The 22,217-nt window shown below is 45.6% G+C and overlaps 1 protein-coding gene across 1 annotated transcript; it reads right to left on the bottom strand.

Annotated features, from left to right (window-relative positions):
• Positions 1 to 1,727: 1,727 nt before the first annotated feature.
• On the bottom strand, positions 1,728 to 22,025 carry LOC311223676 (chloride channel CLIC-like protein 1; the record flags this gene model as incomplete). The annotated part of the gene is made up of 9 exons (XM_084308448.1): positions 1,728 to 1,733; positions 7,577 to 7,675; positions 9,532 to 9,596; positions 10,706 to 10,805; positions 10,927 to 11,067; positions 18,967 to 19,179; positions 19,294 to 19,371; positions 21,544 to 21,643; positions 22,012 to 22,025. The coding sequence occupies 9 exons, from the start codon at positions 22,023 to 22,025 to the stop codon at positions 1,728 to 1,730; spliced, it is 816 nt and encodes a 271-aa protein (XP_084164574.1).
• Between the last annotated feature and the right edge of the window lie 192 nt (positions 22,026 to 22,217).

Here is a 22,217-nt window from a genome sequence, read left to right as displayed (position 1 = left end):
TGAATTTAAGGATTTTATTCATGCACAAATAAAAATCTTCTTTGATAAACGACACACCTGAAGTTAGCAGTGACATGCTCTGGGAGGCCTTTAAGGCATATCTCCACGGACAGGCCATCTCCTTTACCTCTCATTTTGGGAAGCAGGAACAATCCAAATTAACGGATATATCGGATGAGATTAGACGATTGGACATCCAGTATTCATCTAAACCAACTCCTGCTCTATATAAGAAACGACTCCAGCTCCAATCACAATATGATTTGCTCTCAACTAGTAAGATCGAGAGACTACTCTTGCACACCAAGCAACGTTTTTTCGAGCAGGGGGATAAGGCCGGAAAATTGCTTGCGTACCAAGCACGAGTGGTGAGTGCCTCTAGACTGATTCCCAGGATAAAATCCCAATTAGGTGTCACTACAACAGACCCTACGGAAATTTCTGAAATTTTCTCTGACTATTATTCCAAACTTTACACGTCGGAATCTTCCCAGCAGGACTGGGATCGCCCAAACCCCCTCAAGTCTCTCAAGTACCCTCAAGCGAATAGAGCGGAGGCTGAAGAGTTAGGCACGCCTATAACTATCTGTGAAGTGACTGAGGCAATCAAATCTTTACAAAGTGGTAAATCACCCGGGCCAGATGGCTATACTACAGAATTTTATAAAACGTACTCCGTGTTGGTTGCTCCTTTCCTACTGAGAGTATATAACGACTCCCTTCTAAAGGGCCAACTGCCACCCACGCTATCAGAGGCGTCATTATCCCTGCTGCTCAAAAAAGGTAAAGACCCTCTCCTTTGTTGCAGTTACAGACCAATCTCCCTCCTTAATGTGGATTGTAAAATATTGGCTAAGGTCCTTTCATGCCGTCTTCAGAAGGTGGTCCCGTTCCTGATAGACCCGGATCAGACGGGTTTCATCATGGACAGGCAATCCTTCTTTAACACCAGAAGGCTGCTAAATATCCTTTTCACAACCACGACTGGCGCGCCAGAAATGGTACTCTCCCTAGATGCTGAGAAAGCGTTTGACAGAGTGGAATGGAGGTACCTGTTCCATACACTTGAGAAATTCGGTTTGGGACCGGGTTTTATTTCATGGATAAGACTCCTATACTCGTCTCCGGTGGCCTCGGTCAATGTGAATGGTACCAAGTCGGGCCAGTTTGCGCTCTATCGCGGTACTTGTCAAGGATGCCCGCTTTCTCCCTTGCTCTACGCGCTGGCCGCAGAACCCTTAGCCATTTGGCTTCGCAGTGAGGTTAGATTTGAGGGGATTGAGAGGTTCGGCCTGGTTCATAAACTCTCATTGTATGCCGACGATCTCCTACTTTATGTCTCCAATCCGTCATCGTCCATCCCTGTTATCCTGGATATTTTAGAACAACATAGGCAGCTCTCTGGATACAAACTTAATCTCCAGAAAAGTGAATATTTACCGGTTAATGCTCAATCGCTTTTCCCCTTTAAAAGGGCCACGGAAGGATTCACATACCTAGGGATTTTTATGGCCAAATCACAGACGGAGCTCTTCGCAAAGAATTTCCGTCCTCTGCTGGAGCGCTTTAAGCTAGATCTGACGAGATGGTCCTCTCTCCCCCTCTCGCTTCTGGGAAGGATTAACCTGATAAAGATGGTGGTCCTACCCCGATTTCTATACGCTTTTCAGCATATACCAATATTTATTAATAAAGCCTTTTTCACTTCGATTGATCAACTTATAGGTTCATTCCTGTGGGGCAAAAAAAGAGCACGTATTAAGAGGACGATTATGCAACTTCCCAAATCGGAAGGGGGTTTGGCTTTGCCTAATCTTCGCTATTACTACTGGGCATGTAATATAAACAAACTCCTTTACTGGAGGACCAGGAGGGAGGAAGAAGACCAACCCCAATGGGCTCGGATGGAAGTCTCCTCTTCGAAGTACTCACTCTGGTCTGTTGCAACATCCCAATTACCCATTTCGATCCCTATTAAACAGGTGGCTCAGAACCAAATTGTGACGGAAACTTTGAAAATCTGGAGTCAGTTTAGGAAACAATTTGGCCTACACGCTCCGTCAGGGTTAGCTCCAATCTCTCGTAATCACCTATTCTTACCATCCTGTTCTGACCCTGTATTCAGAAGCTGGGCAAACAAAGGTTTGCTAACCATTAATGACCTCTACTCTGGAGGTGTGTTCTCGTCTTTTGCAGAATTGTCGAAAAAATTTGGTCTCCCAAATTCCCACCTTTTCCGTTTTTTTCAGATCAGACATTTTGTTCAGAACCAATTCCCACAATTCCCTGGCCGTCCTCCAGACTCTAGGACTGACCCTCTACTATCGCTCGGTACCGGGCGGAAAGGGCTTGTCTCAATTTTATATGATAAAATATTTTGGATGAACCCAACTTGCTTAGACTCCCTGAAAGCTAAATGGGACGAAGATCTGGGAATTATCATTACAGATGAACAATGTGATCATATATTAGACCTTGTACACACTTCCTCTATATGTGCAAGACACAGTTTGCTGCAGTGTAGGATACTGCATAGAGTTCACTACACCAATGCGAGGTTAGCAAAGATATACCCGGATAGAACGGATGCATGTAATAGATGTAAACAATCTCCAGCCGATTATATGCATATGTTTTGGACGTGCCCCAAACTCACAGAGTTTTGGACTACAATATTCGATACGCTGAGTAGGGTCCTGGGAGTGACGTTAGACCCAGATCCACTCACTGCCTTTTTTGGAATCCCGAATACCCCTACGATAATATCTAGGGCTGCAAAACGAGTTATAGCGTTTACTACCCTCCTCGCTAGGAGACTTATTCTCTTTAAGTGGATACACCCTTCCCCACCCACTCACAACAGATGGATACATGAGATATTACATTGTCTTAAGCTTGAGCGAATCAGATTCTCCCTAAAGGGCTCCCTTGAAACATTCCAAGTGACCTGGCAACCATTTCTGCAACACATCGATACCCTGACTATCAATGAAGAGACTTAGAAAGGATAGAGCTTTACACCTCTAACTGCACTTCCTTATCTTTTATCGTTATTTTACTCCTATTTTCTAACTCCGCCCCCTCCCCCCCTCCTGTGTAGCAGCCTGAATATTCTACTAAGTATTCAGAAGTGCTAACTAACTGTTACTTTCCCTGTGTGTGTATAAAGTGTGATAAACAGTGTTCCTTTTGATAGCTCGCCCAGTCTAATAACGAGGTGAGGTGCTACTCTTCTCCGGCTTCAGTATGGATCACTAACAATAACATTGAAGCACCTTTTCCCTTTCTGGAGTGGTCCTAGAGCGGGATCAGTGGCGGTTGCCAGCAGGGGGCAGAGTGGCAGTGGTGGGAGGTGGAGCGGAGGAGAGAGGGAAGCAACGAGGAAGAGGGAGTTACCTGGGGGCCAGAGGACCAGGAAGCCCTCTTCGGCAGTGAACTCGACCGTGAACAGTCGCAGCGGGCGTGTGCTCTGGAAGAGCCCTGTTGCAGAAGTTATGTGGAAGAGCCCCGTTGGAGAGCGACGGGTGACAAGAAGTACTTGCTAGTTGACGGGTTATCCTAGAAGTACCAGCGATAGTGTGTGAGTAAGCAATACAGAACGAAGGACTAACGTCCATAGTTAACGGGACTAACGTCTATAGTTAACGGGTTATAGTAGTAAGTTTGCGGTGTATTAGCATGCTGCTAACGGCTCCGTCTGACGCCAGTAGACTACCGGGCGCGCGGCGCTGAAGACCGGTGGTATAGTCAGCCACGTTGCGTTAGTAGTACAACCGATATAGCAGGAGGGTGCATCCAGACCCGAAGTTTAGCTGTGTTTAGGGTAGCAACAGTATTAGCTCGCGCGACAGCAGCAAGCAATCGCCAGCAGTGGACGTCTCCCCGACGTCGCAGAGGACGCCTCTTCCCATCAGCAGAGGTCGCCATCACAGCACGCTCCTCCAGCCCACCACTGCCCATGTTGTCCGCCCAGCCCGCTGGCTGTGCTCGCGGGATCGCCGACGCCATCTTGTCACCTGGACGAGAGGTGATAAGAGTGGGTCCGCCATCTTGACTAAGTACGAACGGTACCTCGTGTATCCACATCAACGTCCATTCAAGTGAACGCTAACAACCAGTGTCTAAGGGGTACCCCAAACAATCTAAGCCGGCTTTAGTGTAGGTTTTATTTTGGTAACGTGGGCCCACATTTGCTTGGTTTCTTTTGGTATTTTTATTATTCTTGTTGTTTGAATTCCCAATGTTTCTCTACTTTATGCCTGGGTCTCCCCTAGTACAAGCGGGGTGTTATTAATGTATTGAGCACGCGGTGCCTATGGTGGGAATAGTGTTCCCCTACATCATAGGTGTCAAACTCATGGCCCGCGGGCCAAATGTGGCCCGCCACGTCATTTGATGTGGCCCCCCAAGAACATTAATCTTGGGTTAAAAAATAGGGCGTTCAAATAATTGTGGGTTAATGCGTTAATAAAGCTTTAACTTTGACAGCCTTAGTTATTACACATTCTTACACATAGATGTATGTTGAACATCTGAGGTATTGATGAAGTAACAAAGGAAAAAAGCCAAAAGCACTTACTCCTCAGACATTCTTTGACAATTTTACAGCCCAAAATACAAAAAAGATCCAGGCGGAATAGGTAACAAAGGGTTGAAGAAATATTGTCTGAACTGTCAGATGCAAACTGGCTGTGTGACATAACCGAGCATCTCGCTCAATTGAATAAGAAGCTGTAGGGACGCAAACAAGTCCCACCCAAAACTTGACCAATTTAGTTGTGAACTGAGACAACCCTTATTTTGTTATTTTTGAGTACAGTTACAGTTGTGTGTTCATGCAGACACATAATAGCAATTTCATTACTCAGTTGTTAGTTCTGCCCCTCTTGACTGTGACAAAAAGGTTTTGAACAAACTTAATGTCATAGCTTGTATTTGATGATCTTCTTCTTTGTTATTTACTTGAATGGTTTGATCATTGATTAATGGAGTAATATGGGGTTCTGATAAGCTAAAATTATTTGTTAAAATAACATAAGCTAACATATATTTTTACATCTATGCAATGCAATATGTATAACTTGAATAAGTAATAAATACAGAAACATGTTTAACAATATGTAAATGAGTAGCTACATTTATTTTACATTACATTAACATTTATACGGTCTTTGGCCCTTTGAGGGCAACCATAATGCTGATGTGGCCCTCTGTGAAAATGAGTTTGACACGCCTGCCCTACATTATCAGTGAGAGCACCCGGTGCCATTTATGAATAAGTGCTGTCTGAATAAATCTGAAGTACTACCTGTAACTGATAACCTGCCCAGGCTTAAATACAAAGTAGATCTTATTGGGAGCACTGTGTGTGTGTCTGTTTCTTCCATTTGCTAACCTAACCCCTGGGTAAATACTGTGACTGCATAATTATTTAACCCTTACACCCCATTCACAGAATAGCATTTGAAGGGTCTATACAGGTGGTCAAGGAAGGGTACTGCTTAAAGGGAAGCCCAATAATACTATTGAACTGACAGTCACCGGGTGTGGGAGGGCTGTCGGAGGTACTGGGGGAAGTGAGTGTGTGGGGAGCTACTGCTGACCGCCTTGGAAGGCGAGGGAGACCAGAGTACCATTCCCCAGGTTAGTAAATCCTGGGCCCCATCCACTCCTGCTGCAAGCCCTCCAGAACGACGATCCGGGCCAAAGACGGGGGTACATATAGGTCCAATTCTATAGTATCCTGCTACCCAGTGACTGTGTACTACTACTCCCACAAGCAGGGATAATCCACCCTTCTACAGATGGAAAATGTATAATACTGACGATTGTAAATGTATGTACTACTTTTCCTGCAATAAAGAAATTATAAAAAAAAAAATTTACCAACTTATGCAGCATCTTAATTATCATCCCATTGGTGCATGAACAATGCTGAAGCAATTCAAACAAACAAAAAGGGCATCTTAAATGTCACTTATCATAGACTGATAAAATCACACTTAGACCCATCACATGTTTATTGCTTAGTATTGGTATGCAACAAGGAACAAGTTGCTTTATACTGAGATGGTTCGTGTGCATTTAGAAGAGGTGTTAATGCTCACCTGAGCATTGTTCCCTCGTGTTGCTTGCAAGGGCTGATCCTCTTTTGCCTTTTCAGTCTGTCCAGTGTGAGATGCAGATGCCACACTGTCCTCACTGGATTGGACTTGAGAAGAGTTTCTATTTGGATTTGGAGGTTTAGCTTTAGCTTGCGGTGAGGTAGCAGGTTTAGCTTTAGCTCGCGGTGAGGTAGCAGCCTTAGCTTTAGCTTGCGGTGAGGTAGCAGCCTTAGCTTTAGGTGAAGATAAGTCAGTGTTAGCTTGAGTGCGCTCAGCACACAGCTCCCCAACTGCACTGGTAGTAGGGTTTGGATTTGAACGATTCCGGTTCCGATTCCGATTCTCCATTTCGATTCCTGTTCTAAACGATTCTCGATTCCGATTCTTTGAGGTGCAGGTCAAAACAGGTCACAGCTTATTTCGCAGGAGATTTTTTTCTTTTTTTGAAAAATCTTAAATTTTTTTCATACTATTCACATTGTCAGTTGACTTGATAGTTTAATTTGGTTGCTGTACTGTAACTAGTGAAAGAAAACAGTGTTTTTTCAATGTATATTTGGTTTATAACTGATATATAGCATTACCATTATCATCAGGGTTTGCATCAGGGTTTGCATGTGTGTCTCTATCTCTAGTCAAACTGGGCAGAGGGGGATTGCAGCAGCAGACTGTAGGAGCAGCGGGCAGAATGTTTTGCATTCCACAGCACATCAACAAGCTGATACGAACAGGCACAGAGCGAGGGAGAGGTTTGACATCATTAGAAACTGCGTTTTTAATGTGTGTGAAAGGTTATTAGCAGTTGTCATGACAGCGCGTCGCATGACAACCAGGAGAGGGGCAAGGCCGCCGTTGCTATGACGGAGGTCCTATAAATCTAACAGTGTTTCCGGGTGTAAGGCAGACTAGACTGAGACTAAGAACGACTGAGATCACACAGAAGAGGCGAAACCATCAGAGGCTCCCTCCTCTCATCACAGAGGGGGGGGGGGGGGGGGAATGCCACATCATCTTTAGCTTCGGCTAACACGAGGAAGGTTTTGGCTAACGACAAGGCCCTATTGGACTGAATAGATAGCAATGACAATACGATCTGATAACATCTGAGCTGAGGCTTCTGTTTATTTAATAAACAACGCTCTTTCAAGAAAGGTATTATGCTGTCAAGGTGTCGAATTCTTACGAAGGTGGTGAATTATTATGGTTGCGGATTGCACTAACGGGGAATGATGAGGTTTATCAGCCAGTATGAGGAGACGTCGGGGGAATAAAATACACAACGCAGAGTCAATGGATGGAGATGAGAACACAAGCCAAACAGACGAAGACGTGATACCGGCTGATTAATCAGAATCCAACACTAGGGTATTAATTAACAAAGTAAAAAAATAAATAAAAAATTAAGAATTGAAATTAATAATCGAAATGCAAATATGTTACTTCCAGTATCTTTTGAGTACTATAGTGAGTACTATAGTGAGAACAGGGATCTGCAGGTTGAACTTGCTGATCCCTTGGCCGGTGTACTTCAGAAGCTCTGTGATGAAGGTGGTGATGGTGAACGTTATGGCCTAAAAACAAAGAGGGCTGTTTGTATAGTGACCGTCTCATCGGATATGTCGTTTTTCATACACACACTGACCACTAGGGCTGGGCGATATGGCCAAAAATTTTATCACAATATATTTCATATCGTTCGATATCGATAATTATCGATATTTTTATTAGTATACATTTTTTTTTTAAACAACAAATGTGTTTCTTTTGCAGCAATTCTTTTTCGTTGCCGCCATCTTTAGTGTTACAGCCCCTCACACTCCAGTTCTCAGGCTGCAGCTGGTTTGAAAGCTAAAGTAAACAGGCTTCAGCTAATCCAAAACTCTGCAGCCCGACTGCTTACTAGAACCAAAAGGAAAGAGCACATTAGTCCAGTCTTACCTGCTCTACACTGGCTTCCTGTAACATTTAGAATTGACTTCAAGGTCCTTCTCCTTACATGCAAAGCTCTAAATGGACAGGGACCTAGCTACATCGCCAACACTCTAGTAAATTACAGGCCAGCAAGAACACTGCGATCATCAGCTGCTGGACTACTAGAGGCTCCCAGAAACAGTCAAAAGAGGATCGGTAATGCAGCCTTTATCAACTATGCCCCAAAACTATGGAACAAACTATCCCAAAACATCAGGGAAGCCAACTCACTAGACATCTTCAAAAGACAGCTTAAAACCCATCTCTTTGCTCAGGCATTTAAATGAAACATCAGGGATATCCTGACACAAATTGTACTTTACCTGCATTATTCTTACCCTACCTACTTTTATACACTTCCTATCAAATTCACGTGTCGGTTCTATGCAAGTTTTATCTCACTACCTCCTATGCACTGTAATTTTAAGATCACTGCTCTGTTGTAATTCAAAATGTTACTATTTTATCACACTTTTCACTTCTTACTGATGCACTGCTCTGTTGCATGTTAAATAATGTCCGTTCTATTATATAATTTGCCTATTTTAAAACTGAATCATTTTAAACTATTTTTATTATTTGTATTACTGAATGAAACTGTAAACAGAAAGACCTATTGGGATGCTAGATCCTAATGTGAAACACTGATTTACCTTACCTTGCTACCGCTCTATAATTTGTATGCTCGCTTATGCCTGTATTTTTTTCTGTTGTGAAGCACTTTGAACTGCAACTTCTGTATGAAAATGCTATACAAATAAAGTTATTATTATTATTATTATTATTATTATTATTATTTATTATTATTATTATTATTATTATTATTATTATTATTATTATTATTATTATTATTATTATTATTATTATTATTATTATTATTATTATTATTATTATTATTATTATTATTATTATTATTATTATTATTATTATTATTATTATTATTATTATTATTATTATTATTATTATTATTATTATTATTATTATTATTATTATTATTATTATTCTCTGCTGGCTGTGGCTCCAGGGGAGTTGAACAGTTCTGGCTATGCTAGTTTCTTTCCTATCTTTTGGAGCTTTTTTGATGGACAAACCACTGCACACGTGCACCGTGACTCGCAACTGGAGACTAGCTCTACTAGCACACATAGCCTACTGTGTACAGACGGTTTCAAACTGTATTTTAAATTAGAAAGCAAACAAAATAAATGGACAAGAGAAAAATAAATATCAATTTGGTCAGTATTGTCATTTGGACAAGCAAAGCTATTACTTTAAGTTGCAGGCAAGCAAGACAAGTCTGTCCACTGTCCTGTTGCAGGTCTCAATAAAAAAAAATTATTATCGACCACGTTTCATATCTATAAACGAGGAAAAATATATCGTGATAATTATCGTTATCGTTTAATCGCCCAGCCCTACTGACCACACATCAAGTCAATAACATTATGTGCCCTACCTTGATTGGAGGTACCAGCAAGATGGGGTCGACGAGGCTGTCATAGTATTTCATACAGGGGTCATCTGTTGCAAAGTACCACTTCAAGAGTCAGACACTCAAGTACAACCAAATATTGTGTAAATATTGTGTAAAGTTACATGACATCTATGACCTATCGAATTACTTTGTTATAAATATGACAAATGTATGCTTTCTTGAAGTTGGCCGTATCTAATAGATAATCAAATGATGCTGATGTCACCATGCCCTAAGCAGCTTTAGATACAATTGTATAGTCATTGCACAGCACAAGTAGAGTACAACGAAATGTGAAGTTGGCAGAGTGCAAAGTAACAGTAAAGTGCATAGCAATATACAGTACAGTGTCACGTGTGAATATGTGGAGTATATATGACAAGGCTACAGAGTAAATATGCTAAGATAATGTATGTATAACTATATACAGTGGTACAAACTATTGACATTAGGTTGTATGAAATAGTTGCCAGTTACTTACCAAGTCCCGTGGTCAGAGTTCTGACTGGGTTTCAGAGTGAACCCGGTAGCTTTAGACAGGCAGCAAATGGGGATTTGGGAGCTACAAACTCAAAAAGGTTTTAATCTACATCACAACATGCCTGGTCCTTCTGCATTTAAAAAACAGCTGATAGGCCACGCTACCTGTGAACTGGCTCCAGCCCGTAGTAATACGCTTCTCCCCCCCAATAAACAAAATAGTGCCAAGTGATAGCAGAATCAGAAATGCAGGACGGTGGTTTTGTGTTGGAAATAGGAAACCCTTCATATTGTGGTGTGGGTTGAAACGTTTTGGCGCTTCTGATCCCGTTTGCTTTCGGGTTTGCTCGGAACCCGGCCAGAACTCCCAACCATGGGACTTGTTAAATAAGCGAATAGCTTTGTATTGACTATACTACTGGCAAGTATTTCATACAATGTCCAAAAATCTGAACTATCCCTTCCAGTGTATGACTGGTTTGATGGGTGATGGGCCAAAATGCCACAACAAAGTAGAGCATAGGGCCACAGTCTGATGTGACTGAACCTGAGCAAAACATCTTTGACAGCTTGAGTTATTTTGAGAATGAATTGCTTCATTAATATATAGCCTAGTAATATAATATATGATAGTACTCAGATATCAAAAGGGTTTTCAAATATTCAATTATCTTACCCTGACGGGTATCAGCCCAATGAATGTTCCTCAGTCCAGTACATTTCTCACTGATACTGTCCATCTTGGCTATGTTGTTTTTGTGCTCAGCAAGGGCAATCTAAACAAGCAGACATTAAGCATGAAACATATTTAGCTTATAGGTGAAACGCATTCAGTGATAACTAAAACACAGTCAGTACTGTCTGGTTATTAACTAGTGGTTACCATGGTTACCGTACATTATACAGGTAAAACCAGTTCCGGATGATGCTGATGAAGAAGCAGATGGAGAGCAGCCTCTTGACCTGGTCGAACCAGGGCACTGGTGACCACAGCGAAGTGAAGATGATGACCACTATGACCATGACACATATGCACACCTGGAGGTGGAAGCCAAACAGACACGAGACGTAACACTAGGCAATAGGGATGCACCAGGCCGATACCAGGCTAAAACAAAGTATGGTTATCGGTTATCAGGCGGATACCAGGCTAAAACTAAAACAAAGTATGGTTATCAGGTATCGAGCGGATACCAGGCTAAAACAAAGTATGGTTAATATCAGGTATCAGGCGGATACCAGGCTAAAACAAAGTATGGTTATCGGTTATCAGGCGGATACCAGGCTAAAACAAAAACAAAGTATGGTTATATTATCATACTCTCATCGCGTCTCGCTCTTGCCATTATGAGATAACTCTTATCTCCTAGCACCTACTGTGCTCATGAACAAACAATTTGCACCCATGCACGTGACCAGGCCATGCCCCAGCGTCCTCCTATAAGACGCCGGACATGGTCACACTCTACCTTCCTCTTTTTTTGTTTCCAACATGGACGCTGCAGTGCACTCCATGAACTAGAACCAGAGAGAAATTACACAATGTTGGGTTTTCGCCGGAGATTCACCAGCCCCTGGAATCTTCTCGGCACATCCTAACAGCGCATCAGGCCTGTCCTGGGGTTTCCTCGTCTCGTGACAGCGGATCGAGGGACATTGCGCGGCGGCTAGCTGTCGGGCTAGGTCGCGCACAGGTAGGGCCTGCGCTGCAAGGCATTAATGCTAGCATTTGTGATACTGCTCGTTGTCCCGTGAGACAGCAGAGTCGTGTATTGGCGCGAGGGGCAGGATATTTGGGAAAACATGGTCGTCTGTTTTGGGTGTTTTCCCGGCTATCCTAGTGCGCGTGGCTAATGCTAATGCTACAATGCTGGGTCTCCGTTCTTGTTCCCCGCCGAGGGCTGTCTTTACTAAAAGGTCTTCCCTCCTCTTAACCATTCATGCTGACGGTCAATCGGTGTCTAATGTTGGGAGTTTTGACGGGGGCTTGTTTACCATTTTCATGGGTGGATGGGCTGAGGTCTAGGGCTGGTGTGCTTTTTGTGAATCTATGAATTGTGTGCGGGACTGGTGTTTTTCTCTGGTCTGCATCCCCTTAACATTTGTGTGTATGGGCTAGCCCATTCTGCAGTGTGTTAGTGGATTTTTTGTCCATTTATTCATTTACCCCTTCATGGGTGCACACCACAGTGGAGGTTGCTGCATGCCTACTAGTGAGGCAGTGCTTCACTAGTAGTAGTCTTTTGTCTGCAGCCACCACTGGTGCTCCATGCTTGTGAAGCAGGTGGCATCAGTCCTTTGCCTCTGACATGGTGGAACGGTGTCCCGCCCGGCCGACGCCATGAGGCGAGTCGGCCCGGCAGGTGGCTGGTGGGCTGTTAAAGCCTATACCTCCGCGGTATAGAATTAACAGCGACTAGCAACATTGTTCGAATTGCTGTTTTTTCTGTCAAGAATGGTGTCGGGTGGTGGGGCCTTAGGGCCAGCCGACGTCAAAACATCGCGCAAGGTATTAGCTTTTGACCTAGTCGCAAGGAGGGCTAGGATGCTGTCAACGGTTGTTTACAGACATCTTGGTTGGATCAGTCTCCCCTTGAGGAGGAGACGTTTTTTCCCACCTCAGGTCTCCCCTCTCCGCAGAGGGACTTTGGTCTTTCCGCAGGAGCACGGGCGGTATTTGACCTAGGCCCCACACCGCCTCACACCACGCAGCCAGAGGTGAGGGCGCGGCCTCGCCAGCGGCTGTGGCGAGGCCCTCAACCAGCGGCCGTGTTTCCCTTGCCTGAGGTACCCTGGACACAAAGAAAACAGGTGATCGCAAGGCCGACAGCCTTCGCGGCCGAGGGATCGGCTACATTAGATGAGCACGCCCTAAAAAAACATTGCCGTCTAGCTGTGTCTAGCTCGCTCTCCGGTCACTCCCCCCCCTCCCCCCAACACCAGCGGGATAAGGGCTCTGATTTGTTTCCTTTGGCTGCGGGCCGCGTGCCTTCAATGAAGCGCAAGCGGCCCCACGTTTCGCTTCTTATGGGGACAGGGGCTGACATCCAGTTGCTGGCTAGGCCTGGGTCTGTCCGTGAGAATGTTGTGCTGTCAAGCGGCTCCCACGCCACGTTCTGTGTCTGTGTTTGGTGAGCTTGGTGTTGTGTCTGTCAACAACAAAGGTTGTCAGCGGGGGAGCTCGAGGCCCTTGGGGTCGCAGTGCGAGTTCCGCCAGCACCGCCCTCGCCAGGCTGGGTATCACGTTAGTGCCTCCCACGGCCGGAAGACCGGCGGTGGTCAGACAGGCGCGCGTGATTTGGGTGGTAGTAATATCACTGCAGGGCTACGGTGTGTAGGAACCCACCCTATCGGGCAGTGTGGGGACCTCACGCCTTGCATGTCCAGCTGTAGAACAGTTCCTCAGCAATCCATGCCGGGGAGGTGTCCAGTGGGGGAGCTTTTGTCACCCAGTGTGATGTCAGATTCCCCTGTATCAAACCGGCCCTTTCTGTCGGGGTCCCCCCTTGGGTGCGATTGCCTCGTTGGTAGTGTCAGGGTCCAATATCCTGACTCCGCGAGACACCCTGCTCGCACGGTTGGCGGGTCCAGGGTTGGCAACGCACAGAGGGTAGGACCGGGCCGCCTATCTACGGTTCCTGGCGGACCAGCGCCAAGGTGGCGGTGGGTGTGCTTGGGATTATCATCACATATGGCTACAGCAGTGCCATATGTCGAGGTGGATGGAGAGAACACTGAGGCGGGGACTTGTGTTTACACAACCCCACTCGTTTTCAGGTTTGGTATAGACCCTATTGTCGGGGTCAACAGCAGTGACAGCTCTGGCCGACGAGATCCAATCTCTGTGGGCGAAGCAAGGCATCGTTGTGGTCCCAAAGGAGGACGCGATGCGTGGCGTTTCCTCCCGGTATTCTCTGGTGCCAGAGAAATCGGGGGGGGGGGGGGGGGGTGTCAGACCCATACTGGACCTGTCCCATGGAAGGTTCAGAATGTTGACCGTCTCCCACCTGTTAGACGCTGTCAGGTGGGGGCCTGGTTCTCCTCCATAGACCTGTAGGATGCGTATTCACATCCCGATCTTCCATCCTAGGGCTTACCTATGCTTCCTTTGCAGGACTTAGCGTACGAGTACCAGAGGCTGCCGTTCGGCTACTCTCTGGCTCCCCGCATCTTCACCAAGTGCGTGGAGACCGCGCTGGGGCCTCTGCGTCGTCGGGGGTTACGAATTGTATTCTGCCCTGGACGACATTCTGGTCCTTGGCCGGTAAGGGTAGATCACCAGGTCTCATACCAGGCAGGTGGTGTCTCACCAGCCTGGGTTTTGCTGTAGACTGGAAGTAGAGTTCTCCTCTTCCCAGTCAACGGGTGGAGTACTTGGGCTTTTTCTAAGCTCAAGGTCTATATGGGCATCCCTCTCGGAGCGGCGGCGAGTGGTTGGGTTCTCGGCGCGCTCGGGAGGTTCCGTCCTAGGACGGTTACGGCGCTGTCCGTGATGCGCCTGCTGCTGGGGTCCCTCTTGGCCTCCTCTTCATGAGGAGGATGCAGAGGTGGTTTTTTCCAGTATGGAAATGGACCCGGTGTGAGACATATGGAAGCGGCTGAAGGTTCCCATGTACTGGGGGACCTCGTGTTCTGGCGAGGATCTGGTGCCCTCACCTGCAGGGTCCCCTTGGGCAGCAGGCTGTCACACGTCACGGTCTTCACCGACGCCTCCCTCATGGGATGGGGGGGGAACGTGTCGGACCAACGCAGTAGGGGCAGCTGCCATGCTGCCTGGTCTGCGCTACATTCAATGTGTTGGGATTGAAGGCAGTCCTTCTGGTCCTCAAACGACTCGACCACCTTGTGGTGGGCAAGCGTGTTTTGGTCAGGACGGACAACACGACGTCAGCGTCGTATATTGTCGGACAGGGAGGAGTGCGCTCTGCTCCGGGCGGCAGTCGGGCTCTGGCTATGGGCGTTCTCCATCTGCTCTGCCTGAGGGCTCTCCACATCCCCGGCAGGGTGAATGTGGGTGCAGGTGTGATGTCGTGGGGCGGTCCTCACCCTGACGAGTGGGGACTACGTCCAGACATAGTCGGGCGGGTCTGGGACCGATTCCGTGGCCGTCCGGGATTCTGTACGCTTTCCCCCCTTACACCTCAGCTGTTGGGGCGGGTACGTCGGGGGCGCGGGACTTGGTCCTGGTCGTGCCGGGCCGGGGCTCAGCTGTGTGGTCCCCGGCCCTGATTCAGTTCTTGGTGGCCCCGCCGTGGCCTGTTCCGTGGTCACCGCGGGCCCTCTCTCAGGCACGCGGAACTCTGTTCTGCCTTCCTGTTCTGGGGCAGCCTCTAGGCTTGGCTGCTGAAAGTGTGAATCTGGTGGGGATGCGTCTTGACTATTCTGTGGTTAACGCTATCCGGTACGCGCGCGCTCCGTCCTCTACCGCGGCTTATGCTGGGGAGTGGCGTATGGTCGAGTGTGGGGGCGGAACATTGTTCAGCCACCCTCTCGTGGAACGTTCTGCTTGGCGCTCTGCGTCTCAAGCCTGTGGAACGTTCTCTGTCTCCGAGTGGGACCACCAACTGGTCCTGGGCCGGTTGTCGGAGGCCCCGTTTGAGCCTCTTGAGCAGCAGGGCTCTACAGTGCGACCGTATTGCTCGCATATGCCCCTAGAAACGGTGTGCGAGTGAAGATTACAGCCTCAGTCGTGCTTTTTTCTCCGCTGATAATCGTTCAAAAACTACAAGTCCCACATTGCACTCAGGCCAACGGTCCAATCACAGTAGTGACGTGACTGGTTTCAAGAAGAAGAAAAAAGGAAATGACCAATCGGAAGCTCTCATTTTCTCTTTTACTTCCTGAAAGTCCGCCAATAGCAATAGATTTGAGAACACCTATATTTATCGATAGCAATAGTAATATAACGTTAATGCAACAAAACGAATGCCTTGCTTTGTTAATCATAACGTTGATGCAGTAACGTATGTCGTTGTGTTGGCTGTAACTGACATGAGAATAGCAACACTGTGTACACATTAAAATTGCGATAATCGATTCTAACATTTTCAAATCGATGCAGTTGAATTTTCCCCTTAGGATCGATGCATTGCGATGCATTGTTACACCCCTACACCAAAGTCATTGGCCCACTGTGCGTGTGTGTATATGTGTGTATGCTAACTTGGCTAGCGTTATCAACAGCAGAGGTGGGTAATAGGGTCCAGCTGCAGGGCCGGAGTGCAAGCGGTGTGACGTAATTGGCAGAATCGACTGTCTACCTGACACGCAAACTCATAAACAATGTTTCTGTACTGCAGGTGTACAGTATTTCAATAGGCAACCCTGAAAGGATAATTTTTCTAGAAGAGCAACACTAGCCAAAACATAGGCATTGTATGCATAAAAGGGGCAAAAGCTAAAGTTAAGTGACTTTTGTAGCAGTAGTTTGATTTGATAGGGACAGCACATGTTAATGAACATCAAGTACAAAATACAAAATGTAAACATGCAGGGTTGTAGCAAGAGCTAATTTACACCAGGAGACAGCAAAACTCTTTCAATAAATAAATAGCCTGCTTAGGGTAAAGCATGGTGACAATCAATGATTAAAAACAACAATAAAAACAAGAAACAAGTTACATAAACTAAATCAGATTAAAAATGATCACAGTTCTGGTTTGCCTTAAGATGCAGTTTAAGATGGGTCTTGAACATGGAGTATGTGGGACACTCTAATCACAACTGGTAGGCTATTCCAGTAGTTACCACCTTTAACAGAGAACACAGTTTTAGCAAAGGTAGTATACCGAAAGGGCACCTTACAGTCCCCTCTACTGATGGCCCTGGTGGTAATGCCAGTGTCTCCTTTTTGTTCAATGTCACTGCCTTTCTTATTAGGCCTAGTTGTTGGCTACAACTTTGCCACAGTAGGCATTAATCACTTAATAGTTAAAATGTCTGTGTCCCATTCACGTTTGCACACGCAGATACACACACACGCACACAGTAGGCCAGTGACTTTGGTGGTATGTGCTATTGCACAGATGTGTGTCCCGTTCCCGTTTGCACATGCACGCACAGTACAAATATACATTTATTTTTGAAAAAAGAAATAAACTCTGTTACTTGAAATATTTTCACTATGCCCCTAAATATCTTTGTGTGCTCCTAAATTTATTTGTGTGCTCCTAAATCTTTTCATTTAGGAGCACATGTGCTCCTTGGGAAAAAGGTTAGCGTAGACGTAGAGCCCTGAGCAGGCGCCATTGGAGCAGCTGTCTTGAAGACCGCATTCTTTTTGGCCATCACCTCCGCTAAACGCGTGGGTGAGCTGTGTGCTCTCTCGGTGCGGCCTGAGTGCCTGTCTATTCGGGCCAATAGCGTGCGACTCTGAGGCCTAATCCAGTCTTCGTGCCAAAGAATATCCAGAGCTCTTTTCGCTCCAGGGATATTATGATTCAGGCGTTTCATCCGCCTCCTCACGCTAGTGGGTTAGAGGCGAGCCTTCATCTGTCGTGTCCTGTCCATACTTTGGGGGTTTACCTCAGTCGGACGCAGGATCTCAGGGCTGCCGATCAACTGTTGTTTGTTACGGTGGCCCTCGCGCTGGTAAGGCACTGTCCAAGCGTCACATTGGTTGTGCGAGGGCATTGCCCTACACATTGGCTGGACAGGTCCCCCCTGGGGGTGTCAGGGCGCACTCCACTCATGTTAGGGGGGGCCTCGGTGGAGGACATCTGTGCTACGGCCTCCTGGTCCTCCCCGGGTCCCTTCGTTAAGTTTTACCTCGTGGACATGACTGGGGGTTGTCTCCCAGGCGGTTCTGAGGTCTAGGACCTCCCCTGCGTCCCGCCAGTCGGTGGGCTAGCAGGGGTGTGTGGGTGTGTGCCACGGGGTGCTGTGTCACACATGGTCCCGCCTGTACTGTGTGCTTTTAGGGCTTTCTGGTCCCCCTTTTTTTCGCACTTTGGTGGAGTTGATTGACTCCCCCCCTTCGTTAGGACGGGCGGGTGGACGGGACTCCCCTTCTCCCTGGTGGTGGGGCTTGCGGGCCCTCAGGGGGTACGCTTGTCGGGTCACGCGTCTGCTCTGCCCCATATCTCATAATGGCAAGAGCGAGACGCGATGACAGTATGATAATATAACGAAAGGTTATCCTATAACCTAGTTATATGAATACTGGCAGAGCATCTCGCTCTCAGCGCCCTGAGGTCCCTTGGTTGGGTTTTCAATGTTGGAAACTTTTTTTTCCAGAGGAAGGTAGTGTGACCATGTCCGGCGTCTTATAGGAGGACGCTGGGGCGTGGCCTGGTCACGTGCATGGGTGCAAATTGTTTGTTCATGAGCACAGTAGGTGCTAGGAGATAAGAGTTATCTCATAATGGCAAGAGCGAGACGCTCTGCCAGTATTCATATAACTAGGTTATAGGATAACCTTTCGTTATCGGTTATCAGGTGGATACCAGGCTAAAACAAAGTATGCTTATCAAGCGGATAACAGGCTAAAACAAAATGTGGTTATCAGGAAAATGTCCTCAATATAGATCATGTAACATGTGTAACATGTCAGAAATCAAATCAAAGCTTCTTATATTTTCTGTGTTTTCTTTTGACACATAAAGCAGGAAGCCGGACCAGTCCGGCTTCTTGCTTTATTCTACATTTATCTTCGGGATTGCAGCACCCAGTGTCAACTATTGTGAGCGCGCTCTAACTTGACTTTTGACACATAAGAAAGATGTTCGATGTCTCCAGTGACCAGAAACTAACTCTATACTACACTGTTCGGTAAAACTAATCCATCAGAACTTTATATATATATATATATACACACACACTGATATTTCACATCATCTAAGCGCATCTACATGCAAGCCTGGTGTCTGCCATCAACACAGCCGTTTCCCTCCTGCACATTTGGATTTAAACACAATAGATGATCTGGAGGCAGCTCACCATGAACAGTGTGCCAAAGGAGTCCTCAAAGTGCCACTTCCAGGCCTCATAGTTATGTGGTTTAAGATCCACCAGGATCTGGCTGACGGCATCGTCCAGAGCCCCCGTTTGCCAGCTCTCCTCGCCCTCCACGAGCTTCCGGATCTCCGCTACTGCTTGTCGGGACAGTTTCACTTTAGCGTCATAAAGGACATCATTATTGAAGTCACCGGACTAGAGAAAAGAAAAAATAGAACAGATATATGATGAGTTGGGATGGGTGGGTGGTGATGAGTTGGGTTGGATGGGGTGGTGATGAATTGGGAGAAAAGGAAATTAAAAACCTACCACACCAACTCTTTCCACCTCCTTCATGAGCTTGGAGAGGAATCTCTTGAACACTGGGTTCATCTTCTGGTCTTCAATCTGAAGAAGAGCACATTTTACTTAAAAGGGGCAGTTGACCAAAAAATTAACAATGCTGGTTTATTTTGCACATCAGATGCAACCTCAGATTCAGAGTTTTATTTGCCACGTGGAAGCAATTCAATCATAGTTTTCATACAAAATCATAAATAACGTTCTACCATGGGCAAAAGGAGCAGGAAGAAGAAGAATTCTTATAGTTACTGTGGTAAATATTGACGTGTTATTTCATAAATAATATGTGTGAATAATCAGAGATCATCACAGCTACCTTTCAATAGCAGAGTGGACTCAGTGGCTAAATAAGGAACCATACTTGAGACAGTTACATCAGATAACAGCAGCAACAGTTATTTCAACCCCCACTCAAGCAATGACTAATTTAGAGAACAAACAACACCTTCTTGAATTGACAGTATGTAAATGTAGAAGCAGAGACAGCTGGGTTGAACACAGGGCAGACCAGTTTAGACTTGTTGAAGCATGGACACTAACTCACAAACAAAGTAATCTATTAATCAACTGTTTAGTATCAAAAGAGTAAACCATAATATTAGAAATAAGGTTTGAAGGGTGATTACACTCGTGTTAAAGAAGTTATCACAGCTACTCTGCCAACTAGCAGGGGTGACGAGAGCTACTCTTCACCCCCACTCTGTGATCAGATTAGTACTATATGGTAGTTTGGCCCAAAGTGTATTCACACCCCCCACCAGAAGGACATCAGGCCAGCCCCCCCCCCGTGAGAAGACACACAGAGGAACCCAGAGGGAGGGGCTGCCAGCGCCACAGGACACCGCTCACAGAAGGCGCCCACAAGAGATCAACCGCCCACAGGAGACGCCTGATTGGATCAACTGTAATAGTGAACTGAATTCTATTATTGGCTAGAAATTATAGTATATAGGAGGGCCCTAAATGATAATTCGAGAGCTCTCAGACCAGACACCAACCAGGGGGGTCTGGGGGCTCCACCGACCCCTCCCGACCAGAGAAACTACTGCTTTTTGATGTAAGTAAGCCGGATGGAACCCGCATTGTTTGGTTAGACTAGAATGTAACTTAGCTTAGAAACCAGGCTTACTTATATGCAAAAAAGGGCTTACAGTATTTTCAATGTATGTTCAGATTATGTTGCCGACTGTTTGATGTGCAGTATTGAGGTTGGAGATGCAAACCTGATTGTGATATTTCTGTACAGCGGACAGCTCTGTTAATGTTCTCTGATCATCTTTTGTATGTAAAAGTCAACCTTTTATTCACCCTTGGCCCTGACTCAAATAAATCAGTTGAGTTGAAATACAGTTCTGGTTTGTTTGGCGTACACGTTTTATTCCTCATCTGCTAAGTCAGATGAGGAGACCAACGATTCTATTAGTATGCATTCTCCCTCCTCCTTCCAGTTAATCAATCTCATTGTATTGTACTACAATAACCTCAAATTATTGTAGAAAGTCTGTGGGAATCTACCACATTACCTGCCCCCTATTCCTAAACTAAACAACTATTACTTGATGGTCGGCGTACAACCTAATTTACACAAAATAATCATACCATATACAAAGAAACAAACAATCCACACACCTCACACATCAAACCTTTGCACACATTCATTTAGTTTGACTTAAGAATAAAGTTATTGAGAATAAATTAGTATGAATATGGCCACCAGTAATGTCATTGTTAGAGCTCAATTAATAATAAATGAACTGATTCATTCAATGTAGACTATAAAACTATGGTGAATGATTGAATGACATTTTTATTAACAGATTGCAGAATGGGTACAATACAGTACGGCTCAATACACACAATTGTTAAGGGGATGCAGACCAGAGAAAGACTTTCGTCTTGTTTACATCAGGGTCCCCCATTTTCAATTGATAATGAATTGTAAGTAAGGGTGCAATTAGCACTGCCACTGTGCAACCCATTCTTTGTGGATCTAGCCCAATGTATTGCTATTTCTCATCTACATCATGTTTAGTGCTGTAATTAACACAACACAACAAGTCAATGTCCCCAATGACATCACTGGTGTCCATATTCAAACAAATGTACTACCAATAACTGTCAAACAAAGTGAATATAATCTCTTCTTTTGAAGCGTCGTCATCATCGTTAAGTTACAAAGTGAACCTACTGCATTGACAGTTTTGACACATAACTCACCTCTGGGGACTTCCGCATGGTTTTGGTCCACTTGTCGTCTTGCTGCTGCCCCAGTATTGCAACTAGTGCCAGGCTGCATGTCAGGGCAATGAGATGGATCCTGGTAGGATAGGACAACAAGGAGGGTACAAATGTATGAATGAATGTTGATTATAACCTTGATGTAAGTGGTTGTTGTAGCTACTGCTGTGGGGGTGCTGGAGACATGATCCAATATACCTTTATATGTCACAAACAGTACTGTATTTGTAAATCTGGTATGTCATAAATGTATAGATGTAGCAGTACTGTCTATCTGTATGTCATGTATGTCATATATGTTATGATGAATTGAAAATGGGGGACCCTGATGTAAACAAGACGAAAGTCTTTCTCTGGTCTGCATCCCCTTAACAATTGTGTATTGAGCCGTTACACGCTCTGTCAACCACCCCGTTTTCCCCGGGATTGTCACGTATTTCAACCTACCTTCCCGCCGTCATCCGGTTCCCGTATTTTCCCCGTTTTTAATATATATATATATATATTTTTTTTTACAAAATGGCTGCAATTCCCCTCTGTGACAACAGGTGGCAGCAGAGTAGATTAGAAGGTTAGCACAGGAAGTCAGACCGAAAACAGTTGTGACCCGAAGAAGAAGAACAGGGACAAGCTAGAGGAGGGGTTAGCGTGAA

The sequence above is a fragment of the Notolepis coatsorum genome, assembly GCF_963971535.1.
Source record: "Notolepis coatsorum genome assembly, chromosome: 2".
In the NCBI taxonomy this organism is placed as follows: domain Eukaryota; kingdom Metazoa; phylum Chordata; class Actinopteri; order Aulopiformes; family Paralepididae; genus Notolepis; species Notolepis coatsorum.
The sequence above is the reverse complement of the archived record's forward strand: the minus strand, read 5'-3'. Positions and strand labels throughout refer to the sequence as shown.